The sequence below is a fragment of the Moschus berezovskii genome, chromosome X (genome assembly GCF_049115385.1).
Source record: "Moschus berezovskii isolate FMDL1 chromosome X, NW_MosBer_1.0, whole genome shotgun sequence".
Taxonomy (NCBI): domain Eukaryota; kingdom Metazoa; phylum Chordata; class Mammalia; order Artiodactyla; family Moschidae; genus Moschus; species Moschus berezovskii.
In genome coordinates, this window is record NC_142488.1 from 67,057,431 (window position 1) to 67,083,419 (window position 25,989).

Consider the following 25,989-nt stretch of genomic DNA (forward strand, 5'->3'; position numbering starts at 1 on the left):
TCAGCTCCAGGTCTTGTTCTTGATGATTGTATAGAGCTTCAAGGAGAGAAAAGAGGCATATACAGAAAACTATAAGACATTTTTGAAAGAAATCAAAGACTACACAAATAGATGGACAGATACACCATGTTGCTGGATTGGAAGAATCAACATTGTGACAATGACTAAATTACCCAAAGCAACCTACAGATTCAATGCAATCCCTATTGAATTACCAATGGCATTTTTACAGAACTAGGACAAAAAATTTCAGAATTCGTGTGGATATACAAAAGAACCCGAATAGCCAAAGCAATCTTGAGAAAGAATACAGCTGAAGGAATCAACCTTCCTAACTTCAGAATATACTACAAAGCTAGTCATCAACACAGTATGGTACTGCCACAAAAACAGAAATATAGACCAGTGAAACAAGACAGAAAGCCCAAAGATAAACCCATAAACCTATGGGCACCTTATCTTTGACAAAGAAGGAAAGACTATACACAGGAGAAAAGACAGTCTCTTCAATAAGTAAGTGCTGGGAAAACTGGACAGCTACATGCAAAAGAATGAAATCAAAACACTTCCTAATATCATACACAAAGATAAACTGAAAATGGATAAAAAACATAAATGTAAGACCACAAACTATAAAACTCTTAGAGGAAAACATAGAATACTTTCTGACATAAATGAAAAAAAGACTTTCTATGACCCACTTCCTAGAGTAATGGAAATAAAAACAAAAATAAACAAATGGAACCTAATTAAACTTAAAGCTTTTGAACAGCAAAGGAAACCATAAATAAGATGAAAAGACAATCCTCAGAATGGGAGAAAATAATTGCAAATAAAAGCAACTGACAATGGATTAATCTCCAAAATATACAAGCAGGTCATGAAGTTCAACATCAGAAAACAAACAACCCAACCAAAACATGGGCATAAGACTTAAATAGACATTTCTCCATAGAAGATATAATAATAATGTCAATTTTTCTCAAACTCTTCTAGAAAACTAAAGAGGAGGGAATATTTTTAATTTATTCAATGAGACCAGCATTACCCTAATTTAAAATTTAAAAGATAAAGTATAAGAAAACTATAGATTCTCTGTGAATATAGACTCAAAATTATTTCACAAAGTACCAGCAAACAAAATTCAACAGTATGTATTACACAGGATTATACAAAATAGCAAAGAAAGAAATTGTTATGACACAGGATTTGGTAATGATGCCTTAAATAAAATATAAAAATCACACGCAATGAAAGAAAAAATAGATCAACTGGACTTTATCAAAATTTCAAACTTTTATGCAAGTTATACTTATCAAAAGAATTAAAGATAATCCACGAGATGGAGGAATATATTTTCAAATCACATATCTGATAATAGATTGATATCCAGAATATATTTAGAACCCCTACAAAACAACAATAACAAAAACAACACAACTTTTAAATGTGCAAAGGATTTGAACAAACATTTCTCCAAAGATAAACAAATGGTCAATACACACATGAAAAGATGCCCAACATCACTAGTCATTAAGGAGACACAAATCAAAACCTTAATTATCCAAATTCTTGCATCTGCTGTTATCTAGAATAGCACTAAACTCCTTCATAGTGACATCATCTCCTCATGAAAAGCAAAAAAACTGTTTGTAAGATAAGTGCTTGATTTCATGAAGTTTCTCTTCACCTCCTTACCCCACTGCCTTTTAGAGTACTGTCTCAGAGCTATCTGAGATGCTGTTTCCCTCAGTGCAGTCTTAATTTTGCCCCAAATAAAACTTAACTTCTTAAAAAAAAAAATGAAATACCACTTCACTTCCATAGTTGGCTATTAGAAATGGGGTGGAGGGCAGGAACAGGTAAGAAAGAAGGGAAAGAAAGAAAAAGAAAACAAGTATTGTAAATATGTACAGAAATTGGAACCTGTATGAATTGATGGTGGAAATGTAAAGTGGTGCAGCTGTTGAGGAAACGATGTGATGACTCCTCAATGTTCCATCATTCCACTTTTATATATATATATACTCAGAAGGATGGAAAGCAGGAACTTGAAGAGATATCCATACATCCATGTTCCTACCACTATTATTCCCAACAGCCAGAAACTGTAAGAAACCTAAAATATCCATCAACAGATGAATGAATACCCAGATGTAAAGAGTGGACCTGTGCACACAGCAGGGGAAGAAGGTAGGACAATTAAGAAAGTAGCACTGTCATATATGCATTTTCATGTATAAAATAGATAGCCAGTGGGAACTGGTTATATAACACAGGGAACCCAGTGATTCTATGAGCCCAGATGGAGAGGGTGTGGAGAAAAGGGAACCCTCTTGCGTTCTTGGTGGTAGTGTGAATTGATACAGCCACTATATAAGATAGTATTGAGATTCCTTATAAACTAGGAATAAAACCACCACGTGACCAGCTATCCCACTACTAGGCATAAACCATGAGGAAACCAAAACTGAAAAAGATACATGTATTCCAATAGCTAGAACAGCACTGTTTACAATAGCTAGAACATGGAAGCAAACCAGGTCTCAATAGATGAATGGATAAACAATCTGTGGTTCATATATACAACAGAATACTAATCAGCCAAAAAACGGAGTGCATTAGAGTCAATTCTAATGAGGTGGATGAATGTAGAGCCCATTATATGGAGTGAAGTAAGTCAGAAAAACAAATACTGTATACTAATGCATATATATGGAATCTAGAAAGATGGTACTGATGAAATTATTTGCAGGGCAGCAATGGAGACACAGACACAGAGAAAGACTTATGGACCACCAAGGGGGGTGGTGAGGACAGGGTGGGATGTATGGAGAGTAACATGGAAAAATATATTACCATATATAAAATAGACAGCAAATTAGAATTTGTTATAAGACAATGAAAACTCAAACTGGGGAGGGGTGGAATGCGGAGGGAGATGGGAGGGAGGTTCAAAAGAGAGGGGACATACCTATACCTATGGGTGACTTATGTTAATAACTGGGAAAAACCAACACAATTCTGTAAAGCAATTATCTTCCAATTAAAAATAAACAAATTTAAAATTAAAAAACACTTTTTTTAATAAAACAAATTAATGAATAAACAATGTGGTATAACAAATGAAATTCTGACAGTTGATACAACATGAATGAATCTTGTAAACATTCTGTCACGTGAAATAAGACAAAAGGACAAATATTGAATAAATCCACTTATATGAGATAAATAAATCGGCAAATTCGAAAGAGACAGAAAGTAGAAGAGAGACTAGCGGGAAAGTGGTATGGGGTCAAGTTTTAAATGGGAAAGAGTTTCTGTTTGGAATGATGAAAAAGGCATAGAATAGGATGGTGATGATGATTACCCAACATGTATTTCACTGACCTGTATACTTTAAAATAGTTAAAACAATAAGAAAAATTTTAAAAAGAACCCAAAGAAGCACAAACAAAATAAGTCATTCCAATATGTAACAGGATACTCCAGTTTAGTGAAAACCTTGAAACAGCCTAACTGTACCTCAAAAGAAGATTTGGGAAGGGCAAGGTTGACAGTGATATGTCCATTCAACAGCTAAGTTTTGCCACACTTAAGGGCAGACACACACTACTGAGGAAAGAACACTCTCCAAAAATTCCATGGTATGTCAAAACCAAATGTAAACTTAAGATTGGTACACTTCACTCAGTAAATTTTCATAAAAAGAAAAACTTTAAATAAATATCAATTCTAATTAATGATATGCAAGCTAAAGCATTTAGGTTAAGTGAAAAAATGTTTGCAACTGACTTTCACATGCATAAAAATATAATGAAGGATAGAGAGCTTAGTAGATAAATACAAATGTCATAAACCAACTATAGTAAAATATCAAGAAGAAAATGTAGGACATGAGTTTATGGGAAATAACTGAAATTCTGTAAACCGAGCAGTATGTTGGAACTTTTCATAGCAAAATGCTTGAAAAGTAAGATGGTGTGACCACACTATACTCAAACAGAGTAGATTTCAGATGAAAAATCAGCAGTGTTAAAAAGGGACATTAGGAAGGCAGTCCTAAGATGGCGGAGGAATAGGAAAGGGAGACAATTTTCTCCCCACAAATTCATCAAAAGAACATTTGAACGCTGAGTAAATTCTACAAAACAACTTCTGAATGCCAGCAGAGGACATCAGGCACCCAGAAAAGCAGCCCAGTGTCTTCGAAAGGAGGTAGGAAAAAATATAAAAGATAAAAAAAGAGGCAAAAGAGATAGGGACGGAGATCCATCCCAGGAAGGGGGTCTTAAAAAAATAAAAGAGATAAGTTTCCAAACACCAGGAAACACTCTCACTGGCGAGTCTGTGGCGAGCCTTGGAACCTCAGAGGGCAACACAACTGGGTGGAAAAATAAATAAATAATTAAAACCCACAGATTACGTGCCCAATGGTAACTCCCAGTGGAGAAGCAGCAGGATGCCCCCATCCACCACTAGCAAGTGGAGGCTAGGCAGGGAGGCGCGGGCTGCATCCCTTAGAGTAAGGACCGGACTGAATGCCCAGAGGGCAATCTGAGGGAGCTAACTTGACAAAGCAAAGCAGACTGTGGGATAGTTACCCTGCGAAAAAGCGAAAAGTGCTAACCTAAGACACCACCAGACCCGCTCACAGAACAAAGGACTGAATAGAGCTAGCCAGCTGCGGATGGCCCATCCCCCACCAAGATAGGCAGGGGAGTGCAGCCAGAGCCAGAAGGGGGCAATCGTGGTCCCCGAGAGGGATCATCTACCAAACTGCAAGCAGGCTTCCTTGCTAACCAAGACTTCTTGGGATTCTGGCCGGTCGACATCCACCTGAGAAGGTACGCCAGTTGTACACCCAGAAAACTGATCAGCAGGAACTGGGGAGGCGATAAGTCACAGCGACCACACTCGCCAAACACCTGCTCACCTGAGCTGCTCGGACCGGGGAAGGGCACAAAACGCAGGCCCAACCAAGTCTGCGCCTTTGTGGAATACCCGAGTACCTAAACCTGAGCGGCTTTGACCTGGGAAGTGCATGCAACCCAGGGCCTGCCTCAGACAGTTCCCAGCAGAGCAACCTAGAGCCTGAGCAGTATAGAAAGGGAAAGCACACATGACATGGGCGGGGGCAAACCCAGTGTGGCCAAGTCATAGAATAGAAGGAACATAACTCAACATAATAAAAGTTACATATGACAAACCCACAGAAAACATTATTCTAAATCTTGAAAAATTGAAAGCATTTCCCCTAAAGTCAGGAACAAGACAAGGGTGCCCACTCTCACCAGTACTATTCAACACAGTTTGGGAAGCTATGGACACAGCAATCAGAGCAGAAAAAGAAATAAAAGAAATCCAAATTGGAAAAGAAGAAGTAAAACTCTCACTGTTTGCAGATGACATGATCCTCTACATAGAAAACCCGAAAGACCTCACCAGAAAATTACTAGAGCTAATCAATGAATACAGTAAAGTTGCAGGATATAAAATCAACACACAAAAATCCCTTGCATTCCTATATACTAATAATGAGAAAACAGAAAGATAAATTAAGGAAACAATTCCATTCACCACTGCAACGAAAAGAATAAAATACTTAGCAATATATCTACCCAAAGAAACAAAAGACCTATATATAGAAAACTGTAAAACACTGGTGAAAAAAATCAAAGAGGACACTAATAGATGGAGAAATATACCATGCTCATGGATCAGAAGAATCAATATAGTGAAAATGATTATACAACGCAAAGTAATCTATAGAATCAATGCAATCCCTATCAAGCTACATACAGTATTTTTCACAGAGCTAGAACAAATACTTTCACAATTTGTATGGAAATACAAAAAACCTCGAATAGCCAAAGCAAACTTGAGAAAGAAGAAAGGAACTGAAGGAATCAACATGCCGGACTTCAGGCTCTACTACAAAACCACAGTCATCAAGACAGTATGGTACTGGCACAAAGACAGAAATATAGATCAAAGGAACAAAACAGAAAGCCCAGAGATAAATCCACACACTTATGGACACCTTATCTTTGACAAAGGAGGCAAGAATATAAAATGGAGAAAAGACAATCTTTTTAACAAGTGGTGCTGGGAAAATTGGTCAGCCACTTGTAAAAGAATGAAGCTAGAACACTTTCTAACACCACACACAAAAATAAACTCAAAATGAATTAAAGATCTAAATGTAAGACCAGAAACTATAAAACTCCTAGAAAAGAACATAGGCAAAACGCTCTCCGACATAAACCACAGCAGTATCCCCCATGACCCACCTCCAGAATATTGGAAATAAAAGCAAAAATAAACAAATGGGACCTAATTAAACTTAAAAGCTTCTGCACAACAAAGGAAACTATAAGCAAGGTGAAAAGACAGCCTTCAGAATGGGAGAAAATAATAGCAAATGAAGCAATGGACAAAGAATTAATCTCAAAACTATACAAGCAACTCCTGCCACACAATTCCAGAAAACTAAACGACCCAATCAAAAAATGGGCCAAAGAACGAAACAGACATTTCTCCAAAGAAGACATACAGATGACTAACAAACACATGAAAAGATGCTCAACATTACTCATTATTAGAGAAATGCAAATCAAAACCACAATGACGTACCATTTCACACCAGTCAGAATGGCTGCTATCCAAAAGTCTATAAGCAATATATGCTGGAGAAGGTGTGCAGAAAAGGGAACCCTCTTACATTGTTGGTGGGAATGCAAACTGATGCTGGGAGCGATTGGGGGCAGGAGGAGAAGGGGACGACAGAGAATAAGATGGCTAGATGGCATCACCAACTCGATGGAGGTGAGTTTGAGTGAACTGCGGGAGTTAATGCTGGACAGGGAGGCCTGGCGTGCTGTGATTCATGGGGTCGGAAAGAGTCGGACACAACTGAGCGACTGAACTGAACTGAACTGAACAGCCACTATGGAGAACAGTGTGGAGATTCCTTAAAAAACTGGAAATAGAACTGCCATAAGACCCAGCAATCCCACTGCTGGGCATACACACCGAGGAAACCAGAATTGAAAGAGACACATGTACTGCAATGTTCATCGCAGCACTGTTTATAATACCCAGGACATGGAAGCAACCTAGATGTCCATCTGCAGATCAATGGATAAGAAAGCTGTGGTACATATACACAATGGAGTATTACTCAGCCATTAAAAAGAATACATTTGAATCAGTTTTAATAAGGTGGATGAAACTGGAGCCTATTATACAGAGTGAAGTAAGCCAGAAAGAAAAACACCAATACAGTATACTAATGCATATATATGGAATTTAGAAAGATGGTAATGATAACCCTGTACGCGAGACAGCAAGAGACACAGATGTATAGAACAGTCTTTTGGACTCTGTGGGAGAGGGCGAGGGTGGGATGATTTGGGAGAATGACATTGAAACATGTATATTATCATATGTGAAATGCATCGCCAGTCCAGGTTCGATGCATGATACAGGATGCTTGGAGTTCGTGCACTTTGATGACCCAGAGGGATTATGTGGGGAGGCAGGTGGGAGGGGGGTTCAGGATGGGGAACACATGTGCACCCGTGGCAGATTCATGTCAATGTATGGCAAAACCAATACAATAAATAAAAAACCTTTCCCTTTGGTGTAAAAATAAATAAATAAAATTCTTTTCAAAAAAGGGACATTATATACTGATAATGGGTCAATTCATGAGAAAGACATAATAATCCACAAGTAGATATATCTAGCAGAGCTTTAGCAAACTATGAGAAAAAACAAAGAAGTGCAATGAGAAAATGACAAATTGACAATTAAACTTGCAGACCTCAACTTTGCTCTGAGACAAAATATCATTAAGTATATAGAGGATGTGAATATAATAAATCAACATAACATAACTGAAATTTATAGAATATTTCACACCACAAAAGCAAAATATTTGCATGGACCATCATTTTCTGGGCCATAATAAAAACAGAAAAAATTCTGAATAGAGTAAAAGCAAAACACAAAACATAGAAATTCATGCAGTTCAACATCTAAAATAGTATGCACATTGGGGAATTTTATATTATTTATAGATTTAAAAAGTACCAACATCCAAAAGCCACCTTAAATAGCTATTTTAAAAAAGCAAATTATACCCAGAGAAAAAGTGACAAAACAAAATCAAAGTGAAAACTAATGAAATAGTGAAAGGTGAAATAATAAGAAAAAGCTCACTAAATCCAAAGCTGGTTTTTTTTTAAAGGATAGTACAATCTCTAAACCTCTAAAGAGACTAATCAAAAAAAAAAAAAAAGATAAATTATCATTAACCGAAATGAAAGATGAGCTATCATAACAGGGTCTACAAAAAACAAAAACATAAAAAAAGGAATATTACAAACAAATTTATTTGAAATAATACATTTGACTACTTAAATGAAATTGGACAAATATCCCAAAGAAAAATTTACCAACAGAGATCAAAAGAAAACAGATCATCTAAATGACCCTATACTTATTAAAGTAATAGTGATAACTTATTAAATACAATCTGTTTAAAAATTTTAAGAACTCAGAAAACTCAGGGCAGTACCTTTAGTGGAGAATTCTAGCAAATATTTAAGAACGAAATACTACCTATCTTATAAAAATACTTATAAGTAGAGGAGACAGGAGCATTTCCCTTTACATTTTACATGAGAATAGTATTACTGTAATAAAAAAAACCAGAAAGATATACAAGTAAAGGAATTTACAACCCAACACGCCTACTTAAAAGTGAGGTAAAACTCCTGGTGAAACAATATAAGAAAAGAAATACAATATATAAAAAGAGTAATATACAATGACCAGTGAGGCTTATTCTAGTAGTGCAAGACATTTTCTAGATCATCACACAGATACATTAAAATGCATCTGAAAAAATTAACCATCCTTTTGGTGGCGGTGTTTTATGTATAGACAGCATGAATATGAACTGTACATGGAACAACAGACTGGTTCCAAATAGGAAAAGGAGTACGTCAAGGCTGTATATTGTCACCTTGCTTATTTAACTTATATACAGAGTACATCATGAGGAACGCTGGGCTGGAAGAAGCACAAGCTGGAATCAAGATTGCTGGGAGAAATATCAATAACCTCAGATATGCAGATGACACCACCCTTATGGCAGAAAGTGAAGAGGAACTCAAAAGCCTCTTGATGAAAGTGAAAGAGGAGAGTGAAATGGTTGGCTTGAAGCTCAACATTCAGAAAATGAAGATCATGGCATCTCATCCCATCACTTCATGGGAAATAGATGGGGAAACAGTGGAAACAGTGTCAGACTTTATTTTTTTGGGCTCCAAAATCACTGCAGATGCTGATTGCAGCCATGAAATTAAAAGGCACTTACTCCTTTGAAGGAAAGTTATGACCAACCTTGATAGTATATTAAAAAGCAGAGAAAATCCTTAGGAATCTACTAAAAAGGTTACTAGAACTAGTAGAATATAGTAAGCTCACAGAACACAAGGTCATTAAATCATTTGAAATTTCATTTACCGTGACAAAAGAAAACATAGATTACTTCAGGATCAATTTAGAAAAATAAGTGCTAGTTATATACAATGAAAACTATAAAACGCAGCTAAGAGAAATCAAAGAAGAGCTAAATAAATGGGAAATATACTATATTTACATAACTGTAAACAAAACCTGTTAAGATGTCACTAGTGATCCAACTAAATCCCCATTAAAGTTCCAGGAAGATTCTTATTAAAAATTGACAGGATACTAAAATTCATATGGAAATATGAATAACTGAGTATACCAAAACAACTCTAAATATGTGGAACCAAGTTGTAGAAGTTACAGTATCTCATTCCAAGAATTACTATAAGGTTACAGTAATCAAGACAGTGTAGGAATAGCTTAAGGATAAACATAAGTATCCAAATGTAACACAACACACAATGAGACCTTCTTAGGTTCCGGATTCATAACAAATATTTTTATAAACCACTATTATGCTTGTGAGGTAAATGAAAGAATTTTTAATATTAACTAAACATTTGACATTATGAAATTACTGTTAATGTTTAAGTGTAATAATGATACTGTGGTAATGTTTAAAACTTCTTATCTTTCAACAATAAATTCTGAACCATATATAATCAAAATGATGATTTCTGAGACTTCTTCAAAATATTGTGAAGGTAAGAGAATAGATGGAAAAAAAACTAGTTGTGATGCTGGGAAAGACAGAAGACAGGAGGAGAAGGGGACGACTGAGGACAAGACAGTTAGATGGCGTCATCAACTCAATGAACATGAGTTTGACCAAGCTCCAGGAGATGGTGAAGGACAGGGAAGCCTGGTGGGCTGCAGTACATGGGATTGCAAAGAGTTGGACATGACTGAGCGACGGAGCAAGTTCAGTTCAGTTCAGTTCAGAGAATAGGTGAAAAAAAAAAAAACTAGTCATGTGTTGCTAATTTTTTTTGAAAGTTCAGTAAATTATTTATGTGCAATCCCTAACCACATAACATCATCATCATCATCATCATAAATCTACAATTATTTTTTACTACCACATGCCTGGTAGTATTGTACCAAATGTTTAATGTGCATTATTTCATTAAATCTTTTGACCACTCCTATAAGGAAGTCATAATTTGCCTTATTTCACACATGAGTAGAGATCTGAAGGATTAGGTAAATTGTTTTGGGTCAAAGAATTAAAACATCTGAATATGAATATGTATCTAGTCTTTTGTTCCTGTACCACTTGACAAAATAAAGACCCACAATTACTGACTGATATGCAATAATTCTTGAATAAATGAACTGAGCACAATGAGAAATGAAGATTGGCCCTGGCCACTCAGAAAGTCAGAAAAATAGACCCTAATCAGTAACTGAACTGCAACACACTGATTAGTTCAGAGCAAGCTATTTCATATGTGTGTCAGTCAAAATTCCAACTAATTTTTATTTGTCCCTTCCTCTCTAATGCCCACAGTGTCAATATAATCTTTCTTCTTCCTTTGCTTGCATTTCCTTCTACAAAATGGTGCTAATTTGCCATTTGCTGTATAGTCATTTGCTGTAAGTCGTGTCTGACTCTTTCAGACGTCATGGACTGTAGCCTGCCAGGCTCCTCTGTCCATAGGACTTTCCAGGCAAGAATAATGGAGTGGGTTGCCATTTCCTTCTCCAGAATATGTTGGCAATTATTGAAGGTGGGTATTGTACATATGAAGATTTATAATACTATTCCTTTTGCCTGTTAAGCTCAGTTCATTCGCTCAGTTGTGTCCAACTCTTTGCAACCCCATGGACTGTACATGTCAGGCTTCCCTGTCCATTACCAACTCCCGAAGCTTGCTCAAACTCATGTCCATAGTGTTGGTGATGCCACCAAACCATCTCCTCCTGCCTTCTGTCTTTCCCAGCAGCAGGGTCTTTACCAATGAGTCAGTTCTTCACATCAGGTCACCAAAGTACTGGAGTTTCAGCTTCAGCATCAGTCCTTCCAATGAAGATTCAGGACTGATTTCCTTTAGGATTGACTGGTTTGATCTCCCGGCAGTCCAAGGGACTCTCAAGAGATTTCTCCAACACCATAGTTCAAAAGCATCAATTCTTTGGAGCTCAGTATTCTTTATGGTCCAACTCTCACTTCCATACACAACCACTGGAAAAACCATAGCTTTGACTAGATGGACCTTTATTTTATAATGAAAAGTTTATTTAAAACATTGAAATCATTTATGGATTTAAGAAATAATTTTTTAATGTTTTTCCACCTCAAATAAAAAACAATCACTCTGGTAATCATTCAAGAATCTAAATCCTTTCCATGTACCTAATTCTAAGATTAAGATGTTTTAAGTTGCATAAAATACTGCAAATAGGAAAAAGTAACTTACAAAAAAATCTCTGGTTGATTACAACATCCTTTTCTTGGACAACTGAACTATAATCTATTAATCTATGAAAGTTATACATTAAAAAGAAATTATAAATAAAAAGTGGTTTACCTCTCTCAATTTCTCTCGCTCTCGCTCTCGCTCAGCAATACGTTTTCGCCTCTCTTCTTCTTCCTTAAGAGCATTTTGTGTCTCTGTTCTTAGCTTATCATCTTTAAGAATCTTCCGAATTTTCTTTCTGCCTTTTCCAGGAGACTTGGAATCATCATTTTCATCTTCTTCTTCATCTTCTTCTTCATCTTCTTCTTTATCTTCTTCAGAATTACTCTATGGAGTTTAAATGATCAAAACATTAACACTACAAAGTTTCTGATTTATTCATCTCTCAGTCCAATTAATATGCCAAGAAAAGGTAGAAGAAGACATACTGAAAAGCTTTACACTTTACAATATATAACAGTATTTTACAAAACGAACTCTAAAAAGGGGGTAAAGGACTGAACAGAAAATTCTCCAAAGGAAACACAGAAATGTCAAATAAGCACATAAAAGAACACTGAACATCACTTCTTATGAGGGAAATTTAAATCAACACCACAAATGAGATACTATCTCACACCCATTATGATAGCTATGAAAAAAAAAACCCAGAAAATAACAAGTGTTGCTGAGGATGGGGAAAAACTAGAAGGCTGGGGCATTGGGAAAACAGTGTAACTCCCTCAAAAAGCTCAACACAGAATTACCATGTGATCAAGCAATTGCACATCTCAGATTACAACCAAAAGTATTAAAAGTAGGGACTCACTTGCATTCCTATATAGTAACAATGAAAAATCAGAAAGAGAAACTAAGGAATTAATGCCATTCACCATTGCAACAAAAAGAATAAAATATCTAGGAATAAACTTATGTAAGGAGACAAAAGAACTGTATATGGGAAGTTATAAGACACTGATGAAAGAAATCTAAGATGACATAAACAGATGTAGAGATATTACATGTTCCTGGGTAGAAAGGATCAATATTCTGAAAATGACTATACTATCAAATATAAGGGCTTCCCTCATGGCTCAAACAGTAAAGAATCTGTCTGCAATGTTGGAGACTAGGGTTCAATCCTTGGGTTGGGAAGATCCCTGGAGAAGGGAATGGCAACCCACTCTAGTATTCTTGCCTGGAGAATGCCATGACTGAGGAGCCTGGCGGTCTACAGTTCACGGAGTCACAGTCAGAAACAACTAAACTTCATTTCTTTCACCAAATGCAATCTACAGATTCAATGCAATCCCTATAAAATTACCAACGACATTTTTCACAGAACAAAAAATTTCACAATTCATATGGAAATACAAAAGACCCTGAACAGCCAACGCTGTCTTGAGAAAGAAGAATGGAGCTGGAGGAATCAACCTTCCCGACTTCAGACTATGCTACAAAGCTACAGTCATCAAGACAGTATGGTACTGGCACAAAAGCAGAAATACAGACCAATGGAAAAAGATAGAAGATAGAAAGCCCAGAGATAGAAACAGATGAAAACAAAACAGAAAGCCCAGAAACAATGCCATGCACCTATGGGTACCTTATTTTTGACAAAGCAGGCAAGAATATACAATGGAGGAAATATAGCCTCTTCAATAAGTGGTGCTGGGAAAACTGGAGAGCTACATGCAAAAGAATGAAATTAGAACACTTCCCTACAACATACAAAAAGATAAACTCAAAATCGATTAAAGATGTAAATGTAAGATCAGAAAGTATAAAACTCTTAGAGGAAAACATAGGCAGAACACTTGATGACATAAAGTGAGATCTTCTATGACCCACCTCCTAGAGTAATAGAAATAAAAACAAAAATTAACAAGCAAGACCTAATTAAATTCAAAAGCTTTTGAATAGCAAAGGAAAGTACAAACAAGGTGAAAAAGATAACCCTAAGAATGGGAGTAAATACTGGCAAAGGAAACAACTAACACAGAATTAATTTCCAAAATACAGAAGCAGCTCACACAATTCAATACCAGAAAAACAAACAACCCAATCAAAAAGTGGGAAAAAGACCTAAACAGACATTCCTCTAAAGACATACAGATGGCTAACAAATACATGAAAAAATGCTCAACATCACTCATGATTAGAGAAATGCAAACCAAAACTACAATGAGATATCACCTCACAATGGTCAGAATGGCATCATTAAAAAGTCTACAAACAATAAATGCTGGAAAGGGTGTACAGAAAAGGGAAGCCTCATGCACTCTTGGTTGGAATGTAAATTGATACAGCCACTATGGAAGACAATATTCAGATTCCTTAAAAAAAACTACAAATAAAACCACTATATGACCCAGCAATCCCACTACTAGGCATAGACCATGAGGAAAGCAAATTTGAAAAAGACACATGTACCCAAATGTTTACTGGAGTGCTGTTTACAATAGCTAGAACATGGAAGCAATCTAGATGTCCATCAACAAATGAATGGATAAAGAAGCTGTGGTTCATATATACAACGGAATACTACTCAGGCATAAAAAGGAATGCATTTGAGTCAGTTCAAATGAAGTGGACAAACCTAGAGTCTATTACACAGAGTGAAGTAAGTCAGAAAGAGAAATAAATATCGTACACTGATGCACAGATATGGAATCTAGAACTATGGTACTGATGAATTCATTTTCAGGGCAGTAATGGAGAAACAAAGAGGAGAAATCTATGGACACGGGGGTAGCGAGGAGGAAGAGGGTGAGACGTATGGAGAGAGTGACATGAAAATTTACAATACTATATGTAAAATATATAGCCAACAGGAATTTGCTGTATGAGAACTCAAACAGGGGTTCTACGACAAATCTAGAAGGGTGGGAAGGGGAGGGTGATGGGAAGGAGGGTTGGGAGGGAGGGGACATGGGTGCACCTGTGGCTGATTCTTGATGTATGACTGAAAATAACAAAATTCTAAAGCAATTATCATTCAGTTAAAAAAAATAAACTGACAAAAAAAAATTATGAACATAAAAGAAAAGCAGGGACTCAAAACGACATTTGTATAACCATCTACACAACAACGTTATTCTAAATAGCCAAAGGTAGAAAGAATTCAAACGTCCATCAACAGATAAATGGATAAATACAACAGGCTATCACACATACACTGGAACATTATCCAGCCTTAAAAAGAAAAGAAACTCAGATATATACTAAAAGGTGGATGAATCTTTAAAACATTATATCAATGAAATAAGCCAGAAAGAAAGGACAAATATTGTGTGACTTCATTTATATGAAATACGTAAAATAGGCAAATTTATAGGCACAGAAATTAGAATTAGACATCACTGAGGAGCTGCAGATAGGCGGGAATGGAGAGTTACTGTTTAACGGGTACAGAGTTCCTAATTATGAATGTCATTAAGGCCATTGCATTGTACATTAGAAATGGTGAAAGGGTCATTACAAAAATGAACTCTTCTAAAAGAAAATAGAATTGATAAAACATTATGGAGAACTTATACTCTAAATAATTCTGCTTAAATACAAGAAACTGAAATTGACTAATTTCACTGCTAGAAGAAATTTATTCCTTTAATGAGTTATTCTGTTTTACATAATCAAATAGTACACTTCATATCAGTTCTATAGCCCTAAGAATATAAATAATGAATTAGAAAGCTTAAACTTTCCATCAAATTCAGTGAAGGAAAAGAAAAAAATTGATAATATAATAAAGTTAACACTTCTGCATATTTATACATTATTAGTCAATTCTTCCACAAAGCTTAAAATGTAAATAAACTAGTAGAATTCAACTTATGAACTCAGTGCAAGTGAGGTAATAACATATTTACTATGGTCTACTATACCTCAGATATGCAGATGACACCACCCTTATGGCACAAAGTGAAGAGGAACTAAAAAGCCTCTTGATGAAAGTGAAAGAGGAGAGTGAAAAGGTTGGCTTAAAGCTCAACATTCAGAAAACAAAGATCATGGCATCTGGTCCCATCACTTCATGGGAAATAAATAGGGAAACAGTGGAAACAGTGTCTGACTTTATTTTTTTTGGGCTCCAAAATCACTGCAGATGCTGATTGCAGCCATGAAATTAAAAGACGCTTACTCCTTGGAAGGAAAGTTTTGACCAACCTAGATAGCATATTAAAAAGCAGAGACACTACTTTGCCAACAAAGGTTCGTCTAGTCAAGGCTATGGTTTTTCCCGTGGTCATGTATGGATGTGAGAGTTGGACTGTGAAGAAAGCTGAGTGCCGAAGAATTGATGCTTTTGAACTGTGGTGCTGGAGAAGACTCTTGAGAGTCCCTTGGACGGCAAGGAGATCCAACCAGTCCATTCTAAAGGAGATTAATCCTGGGTGTTCATTGGAAGGACTGATGCTAAAGCTGAAACTCCAATACTTTGGCCACCTCATGCGACGAGTTGACTCACTGAAAAGACTCTGATGCTGGGAAGGATTGGGGGCGGGAGGAGAAGGGGTCGACAGAGAATGAGATGGCTGGATGGCATCACCGACTCGATGGACATGAGTTTGAGTGAACTCCGGGAGTTGGTGATGGACAGGGAGGCCTGGCATGCTGTGATTCATGGGGTCACAAAGAATCGGTCACAACTGAGCGACTGAACTGAACTGAACTGACTATACCAGGGATAATTCCAATTACATGCTAAATCTCATTTATTACCTTGTTTTCACTGGATGAGTCTTCTTGAACCTTAATGCGTCGCCTTTTCTTCTTCTGTTTGTAACTTCTCTGATTTTCTTCCAACTCTGCTTTCTTCGCAGACCTAAAGAATATTTAAAATGCAAAATAAAATACTTTATGATAAACTTCCTTATGTGAATTATGTACTATTTTAGAACTGCTTTATCTTTGCATACATTCTTTAATAAAATCATAAAGGTAAAAACAAAAAGCAAAAAATCTTCACTGGGTTAAAAAAGAAGAACACTTAATTTTAAATCCAGTGAACAAAAAAATAAAAAATTCAGTGATCAACATTCTAAGTTATTCAAGAGGGAGGTTTAGCATATGATTAACAGATGGATGGAATGCCTTCAAAAGTATGACTGGGCAATATACACATGAAAAATATTCACCATCTCTTTAAAAAGAATAGATTATAAAAGTTAGATACAATTTTCATCATATCACAACACACAAAGTAAAAAAAAAAAAAGGTAACAATTTGTAGTGAGAATACTTATGTGGCTAAAATTGGTATATAACCTTACATTAATCAAGACAATATGTTCCTACATAAAGGACAGACATGAAGATCAACAGCAGAGAAATGAGAACCCAGAAATAAAACTTTACATTTATGGTCAATTGATTTTCCACATGCTCAAGACATTCAATAGCGACAACAGCCTTCACAAATAGCACTTAGACTACTGGATATCTACATGCAAAAGGATGAATATGGACCCCTATCTTAAAACATATAAAAAAAATTAACTCAAATGGGTCCCAGTTCCCCCAACATGTGTTCTAATTAACAGATTGCTCATTGTTTTATTGCTGAACCAGTGAGACAATGGCTATTTACATATTCAGCTGGGGGAAGAAAATATTGACTTCTATAAGTGTGAAAATATACATGAAAGGTCCTAAAACTGTGTTAACTTTAACCCAATAATGTCATTTTTAGAAATTTACTCTAGGATTTAGGTATGAGGGAGGAGACAAGGTGGCACAGTAGAACTTGAGCTCACCTCCTCTCAAGAAAACATGAAAATCACAATGAACGACTAAAGAACTATTAACAAAAAGCACTAGAAACTACAAAAAATATTCTACATTCAAAGACAAAGAAGCCAAACTGAGACAGTAGAACGGGTGCTTTCATCATATAATCAAATTCCATAATAAAAGGGAAGATGACCCACAAACTAGAAAATGATTATATTACAAAAGATATCCCACAAGAGTGAGACTTCTGAGACCCTCATCAAGCTCATCAGTCTGGGGATAACATTTGGCTTTGAAGGCCAATGAAGCTTGGGTATAAGAGCTCCAAAGGACTGGGCAGAAACACCTGTGAGTATAGCAGGGTCAAATGGGGAGGCAGGAGTCAGCTGTGGCTCACTGTAGGGGGCCAAGGACAGTGGTGACAGAAGCCTCAGGGAATGTTCATCAGCAAGAGCTCTCCTAGAGGTTGTCATTTGGGCAAACAACACCTGGTCCCACCCAACAGTCTGCAGGCTTCAATGTTTGGATGCCTCAGGCCAAACAAACAAGATGAGAACACAGCCCCAGTCATCAGAAGACAGGCTGCTTAAAGTCCTCCTTAGCCCACAAACAGTCTAAAACACACCCCTTGACATGGTCCTCCCCACCAGAGGGACACGGTTAACCTCCATCCACCAGTGGGCAGGCACCAATCTCGTCCAACAGTGAAGCTGCACAAGTCCCTGGACCAACCTCACCCACCAAGAAGTAGACACCAGAGCAAAAGAACTATAGTTCTGCAGCCTGTGAAATGGAGAATACAAACACAGAAACTTAGACAATATGAGCTGGGAGAGAAGTATGTTCCAAATTAAAGAACAAGATAAAACCCCAAAAGAAAAAGTGAATTGGAGATAGGCAATGCACCTGAAAAAAATTAGAGTAAAGATAGTACAGATGATCTAAGAATAAAGATAAAAATGAAGAATGAACACACAAAAATGAAGACACAGATCAAGAAGATACAAGAGAAGTTTAACAAAGAGCTACAAGATTTAAATAAACAGATGAACAACACAATAACTAAAACAATAAAAATACTCAAAGGAATATGCAGAATAAATGAGGCAGAAGAACGAATAACTGAGCTAAAACACAAATTGGTGTAAATCATTGCTCCAGAACCAAATAAAGAAAAAAGAATGAAAAGAAAGGAGAACAGTCTGAGACCTTAGGGACAATATTAAATGTTCCAACTTGCACATTATACAAGTCCCAGAAGGAGAAAGGAGAGAGAAAGGGCATGAGAAAAGATCAGCAGAGGTAAGAGCTGAAAATTCCCCTAAATTGGGAAAGTGAACACTCACTCAAGTTCAGGAAGTACAGAGTCCCATGTAGTATGAAACCAAGGAGGAACACAATGAGACACACAGAATTCAAACTGACAAAAATTAAAGACAAAGAGAAATTTTTAAAAGCAATAACAGAAAAGCAACAAATAACATACAATGGAATTTGAACAAGGCATCAGCTTATTTTTCATCAGATACTTTTCTGGCCAGAAGGGAGTAGCACGATATATTTAAAGTGATGAAAGGGAAACACATACAACCAACAATATTTTACCCAGTAAGACTCTCATTCAGATTCAACACAGCTATCAATAGCTTTACAAACAAGCAAAAGCTAAGAGAATTCAACACAACGAAACGAGCTTTATAACAAATGCTGAAGGAACTTTTCTAGGCAGAAAAGGAAACAACCAGAAACAAGAAAGTTATAAATGGAAAGCCTCACTGGTAAAGGCAAATATACAGTAAAGGCAGCCAATCATCCATATCCAAATGTGTTATCAAATACACTATTATGAGAAGAGTACAAATGCAGGTTATTGGAAATGCTTGGAAATTAAGAGGCCAGCAATGTAAAACAATGCTGTTAATACACAGACTGCTGTACCAAAATCTCATGAAAACCACAAACTAAAAATCTACGATACAGACACAAAAAAGAAAAAGCAATCCAAACACAACACTAAAGATAACTGGCAAATCACGAAAGACGTTGACAAAATAAATGAAAAATGACAGACACAGATGGAAAGATATACTGTGTTCTTGGATTGGAAGAATTAATATTTTCAAAGTGACTATACTACTCAGGTCAATCTACAGATTCAATGCAATCCCTATCAAATCACCAATGGCATTTTTAATAGTAGTATAACAGAAAAAAATTACAATTTTTTATAGAAAAACAAAAGACCCCAAATAACCAAATTGATATGAGAAAGAAAAACAAAGCTAGAGGAATCAGGCTTCCGGGCTTCAGACTATACTACAAAGCTACATTAATCAAAACAGTATGGTACTGACACTAAAACAGAAATATAGATCAATGGAACAGAATAGAAAGCACAGAAATAAACTCAAGCACTTATGGTCAGGCAGCCTATGACAAAGGAGGCAACAACAAACAACGGAGAAAACACAATCTCCTCAGTGAATGGTGCTGGTAAAACTAGACAGCGACATGTAAAAATGAAATTAGAACATTCTACAACACCATGCATGCTTAGTCACTTCAGTCGTGTCTGACTCTCTGCAACCCAAAGGACCATGGCCAGCCAGGCTCCTCTGTCCATGGGGTTCTCCAGGCAAGAATACTACAGTGGGTTGCCATTTCCGTATCCAGGGATAAAGTATGAAGTGAGTGAAGTGAAGTCATTCAATCGTGTCCAACTCTTTGCGACCCCATGGACTGCAGCCCACCAGGCTGCTCCGTCCATGGGATTCTCCAGGCAAGAGTACTGGAGTGGGTTGCCATTTCCTTCTCTATTATAACACCACACAAAAAATAAATTCAAAATGGATTAAAGACCTAACTGTAACACCAGACACTGTAAGACCGTTAGAGAAAAACACAGGCAGAACACTCTTCGACATAAATACAGAAATATCTTTTTGGATCTACCTCATAGAGTAATGAAAATAAAAACAGAAATAAACAAAAAGTCGTGTCCAACTTTTTGTGACCCCATGAATCACAGCATGCGGCCCCCTCTCCATCACAAACTCCCAGAGTTCACTCAAACTGATGTCCATCGTGTTGGTGATGCCATCCAGCCAACTCATCCTCTGCCGTCCCCTTCTCCTACGGCCCCCAATCCCTCCCAGCATCAGAGTCTTTTGCAATGAGTCAACTCATCGCATGAGGTGGCCAAAGTATTGGAGTTTCAGCTTTAGCATCAGTCGTTCCAATGAACGCCCAGGACTGGTGTCCTATAGAATGGACTGGTTCGATCTCTGTGCAAGCCAAAGGACACTCAAGAGTCTTCTCCAACACCACAGTTCAAAAGCATCAATTCTTCAGCGATCAGCTTTCTTCACAGTCCAACTTTCACATCCATACATGACCACTGGAAAAACCATAGCCTTGACTAGATGGACCTTTGTTGGCAAAGTAATGTCTGCTTTTTAATATGCTATCTAGGCTACTCATAACTTTCCTTCCAAGGAGTAAGCACCTTTTAATTTCATGGCTGCAATCAGCATCTACAGTGATTTTGGAGCCCCAAAAAATAAAGTCTGACACTGTTTCCCCATCTATTTCCCATGAAGTGATGGGACGAGATGCCATGATCTTTGTTTTCTGAAGGTTGAGCTTTAAGCCAACTTTTTCCCTCTTCTCTTTCACTTTCATCAAAGGCTCTTTAGTTCTTCTTCACTTTCTGCCATAAGGATGGTGTCATCTGCATATCTGAGGTTACTGACATTTCTCCCAGCAATCTTGATTCCAGCTTATGCTTCCTCCATCCCAGCGTTTCTCATGATGTACTCTACATGTATGTTAAATAAGCAGGGTGACAGTATACAGCCTTGACATACTCCTTTCCCTATCTGGAATCAGTCTGTTGTTACATGTCCAGTTCTAACTGTTGCTTCCTGACCGGCATATAGGTTTCTCAAGAGGCAACTCAGGTGTTCTGGTATTCCCATCTCTTTCAGAATTTTCCAGTTTATTGTGATCCACACAGTCAAAGGCTTTAGCACAGTCAGTAAGGCAAAAATAGATGTTTTTCTGGACCTCTCTTGCATTTTCCATGATCCAGCGGATGTTGGCAATTTGATCTCTGGTTCCTCTGCCTCTTCTAAAACCAGCTGGAACATCTGGAAGTTCACAGTTCATGTATTGCTGAAGCGTGGCTTGGAAAACTTTGAGCATTACTTTGCTAGCGTGTAAGATGAGTGCAATTGTGCAGTAGTTTGAGCATTCTTTGGCATTTCCTTTCTTTGGGATTGGAATGAAAATTGACCTTTTCCAGTCCAGAGTTTTCCAAATTTGCTGGCATATTGAGTGCAGCACTTTCAGAGCATCATCTTTCAGGATTTGAAATAGCTCAACTGGAATTCCATCACCTCCACTAGCTTTGTTTGTCGTGATGTTCCTAAGGCCCACTTGACTTCTCATTCCAGGATGTCTTGTTCTAGGTGAGTGATCACACCAACGTGATTATCTTGGTCATGAAGATCTTTTTTGTACTGTTCTTTGTGTATTCTTGCCACCTCTTCTTAATAATATTCTTCTGCTTCTGTTAGGTCCATAACATTTCTGTCCTTCATCAAGCCCATCTTGGCATGAAATGTTCCCTTGGTATCTCTAATTTTCTTGAAGAGATCTCTAGTCTTTCCTATTCTGCTGTTTTCCTCTATTGCTTTACATTAATTGCTAAGGAAGGCTTTCTTATCTCTCCTTGCTATTCTTTGCAACTCTGCATTTAAATGATTATATCTTTCCTTTTCACTTCATTTCACAGCTATTTGTAAGGTCTCCCCAAACAGCCATTTTGCTCTTTTGCATTTCTTTTTCTTGGGGATGGTCTTGATCCCTGTCTCCTGTACAATGTCACAAACCTCCGTGCATAGTTCATCAGGCACTCTATCAGATCTAGTCCCTTAAATCTATTTCTCACTTCCACTGTATAATCATAAGGGATTTCATTTAGGTCATACCTGAATGGTCTAATGGTTTTTGGACTATCTTCAACTTAACTCTGAATTTGGCAATAAGGAGTTCATGATCTGAGCCACAGTCAGCTCCTGGTCTTGTTTTTCCTAACTGTATAGAGCTTCTCCATCTTTGGCTGCAAATAATATAATCAATCTGTATTCAGTGTTGACCATCTGATGATGTCCATGTGTAGCGACTTCTCTTGTGTTGTTGGAAGAGGGTGTTTGCTATGACCAGTGCATTCTCTTGGCAGAACTATATTAGCCTTTGACCTGCTTCATTTCGTATCCCAAGGCCAAAGTTTCCTGTTACCCCAGGTGTTTCTTGACTTTCAATTTTTGCATTCCAGTACCCTATAATGAAAACGGTATCTTTTGGGGGTGTTAGCTCAAAAAGGTCTTGTAGGTCTTCATAGAACCGTTCAACTTCAGCTTCTTCAGCATTACTCTTGGGGCATAGGCTTGGATTACCGTGATAATGAATGGTTTGCCTTGGAAATGAACAGAGATCATTCTGTCGTTTTTGAGATTGCATCCAAGTACTGCATTTTGGACTCTTTTGTTGACCGTGATGGCTACTCCATGTCTTCCAAGGGATTCCTGCCCACAGTAGTATATTTAATGGTCATCTGAGTTAAATTCACCCATTCCAGTCAATTTTGGTTCACTGATTCCTAAAATGTTGATGCTCCCTCTTGCCATCTCCTGTTTGTCCACTTCCAATTTCCTTGATTCATGGACCTAACATTCCAGGTTCCTATGCAATATTGCTCTTTACAGCATCAGACCTTGCTTCTAATACCAGTCACATCCACAGCTGGGTGTTGTTTTTGCTTTGGCTCCATCTCTTCATTTCTTCTGGAGTTATTTCTCCACCGATCTCCAGTAGCATATTGGGTATCTCCCTACCTGGGGAGTTCCTCATTCAGTATTCTCATTTTGCCTTTTCATACTGTTCATGGGGTTCTCAAGGCAAGTATACTGAAGTGGTTTGCCATTCCCTTCTCCAGTGGACCACATTCTGTCATACCCCTCCACCATTACCCGCCCATCTTGGGTGGCCCCACATGGCATGGCTTAGTTTCATTGAGTTAGACAAGGCTGATCGGTATAATCAGATTGACTAGTTTTCTGAAAACTAAATCCGAAGCACACCGGCTGCGATGGACTGTGCAGACACGTAGCTGAGAGGAGCTACCCCTCACTGAAGGTCATGGGCGGCAACTGATAGGAGCTACCCCACGTCTGAGGTCAGGGGCGGCGGCCAAGAGGAGCTACCCCTCACCTGAAGTCAGGGGCACTGCTGAGAGGAACTATCCCACACTCGAGGTCAGGGGCAGTGTTGGAGAGGAGGAACCCCATGTCCAAGTAGCAGCGGCTGCACGGGCCCAGGAGGGCCAAGAGTAGCTACTCCACATTCAAGATCAGGAGGGGCGGCCATGAGGAGATACCCCTTGTCCAAGGTAAGGAGCAGCAGCTGCACTTTGTTGGAGCAGCCGTGAAGAGATACCCCAAGTCCAAGGTAAGAGAAACCCAAGTAAGACAGTAGGTGTTGCGAGAGGGCATCAGAGGGCAAACACACTGAAATCATAATCACAGAAAAATATATTTTAGATACATATATATATATGTGATGGATAAAAAACAAGGTCCTACTGTATAGCACAGGGAACGGTATTCAACACCCTGTTATAAACCATAATGGAAAGAATGTAAAGAACAATATAAATATGTATAACTGAATCACTTTGGCATATATCAGAAATTAACACAACACTGTAAATATACTAAATTTAAATGAAGTTTTTAAAAAAGGAATTAAGTACTGAAACAAGCTACAGCATGGATCAAAATTGAAAACATGCTAACTGAAAGATTCCATTCATAAAAAGATACATATTTACAAATCTTTTCATATGAAATGTTAAGAATAGGCAAATCCATACAGAAAGCAGATTAGTTTTTGCCAGGGAATGAGAAGCAGGAAGAATGGGAAATGACCAAGTGCCATAGGGTTTCTTTCTGGAATCATGGAAATGTTCTGAAATGAGATAGTGGTACTAGATGCACAACTTGGTGAATAGTCTAAAAATCCCCTATATTCTACACTTTTAAATAGTGAATTTTGTGTTACCTGAATTCCACCTCAGTTCTTTAAAATTCTCATTATATTCTACTGTTATTTTATATTCCCGTGAAGTGCGGCGGCTGCCACAGTGCACAGGCACGGCAGCTGCAATGGCGCACAAGCACGGCTGAGAGGAGCTACCCCAGGCCTGAGGCAGGGGGCGGCGGTCGAGAGGAGCTACCCCACGTCCAAGGTAAGGAGCAGGAGCTGCACTTTGCTGGAGCAGCTGTGAAGAGATACCCCACATCCAGGGTAAGAGAAACCCTAGTAAGACGGTAGGCACTGAGAGAGGGCATCAGAGGGCAGACAGACTGAAACCACAATCACAGATAACAAGCCAATCTGAACACACAGAGCACAGCCTTGTCTAACTCAATGAAACTAAGCCATGCCGTGTAGGGCCACCCAAGACAGGCGGGTCATGGTACAGAGGTCTGACAGAATGTGTTACACTGGAGAAGGGAATGACAAACCACTTCAGTATTCGTGCCTTGAGAATCCCATGAATATTATGATAAGGCAAAAACATAGGACACTGAAAGATGAACTCAGCAGGTAGGTAGGTGCCCAATATGCTGTTGGAGATCAGTGGAGAAATAACTCCAGAAACAATGAAGGGATGGAAACAAAGCAAAAACAACACCCAGCTGTGGATGGGACTGGTGATAGAAACAAGGTTCGATGCTGTAAAGAGCAATATTGCATAGGAACCTGGAATGTTAGGTCCATGAATCAAGGCAAATTGGAAGTGGTGAACCAGGAGATGACAAGAGTGAACATCGACATTTGAGGAATCAGCGAACTAAGATAGACTGGAATGGGTAAATTTAATTCAGATGGCTATTATATCTACTAGTGTAGGCAGGAATCCCTTAGAAGAAATGGAGTAGCCATCACGGTCAACAAAAGAGTCTGAAATGCAGTACTTGAATGCAATCTCAAAAACGATAGAATGATCTCTGTTCATTTCCAAGGCAAACCATTCAATATCATGGTAATCCAAGTCTATGCCCCAATGAGAAACGCTGAATAAGCTGAAGTTGAACAGTTCTATAAAGACCTACACCCAAAAAAGATGTTCTTTTCATTATAGGGGACTGGAATGCAAAAGTACAAAGTCAAGAAACACCTGGAATAACAGGCAAATTTGTCCTTGGAGTACAGAATGAAGCAGGTCAAAACCTAATAGAGTTCTGCCAAGCGAACGCACTGGTCATAGCAAACACCCTCTTCCAACAACAAAAGAGAAGAT

The 25,989-nt window shown here is 37.8% G+C and overlaps 1 protein-coding gene across 9 annotated transcripts in view; it reads right to left on the reverse strand.

Annotated features, from left to right (window-relative positions):
* Nucleotides 1–25,989, reverse strand: part of ATRX (ATRX chromatin remodeler) — a 298,228-nt gene that overhangs the window by 119,090 nt on the left and 153,149 nt on the right. For all 9 annotated transcript variants that reach the window (XM_055438642.2, XM_055438638.2, XM_055438636.2 and 6 more), the window contains 2 exons: nucleotides 16,611–16,713; nucleotides 12,018–12,233 (listed from right to left, as the gene is read on the reverse strand). In XM_055438642.2, the coding sequence (XP_055294617.1) occupies nucleotides 12,018–12,233; nucleotides 16,611–16,713 (319 nt within the window). The remainder of the gene's footprint in view (nucleotides 1–12,017; nucleotides 12,234–16,610; nucleotides 16,714–25,989) is intronic.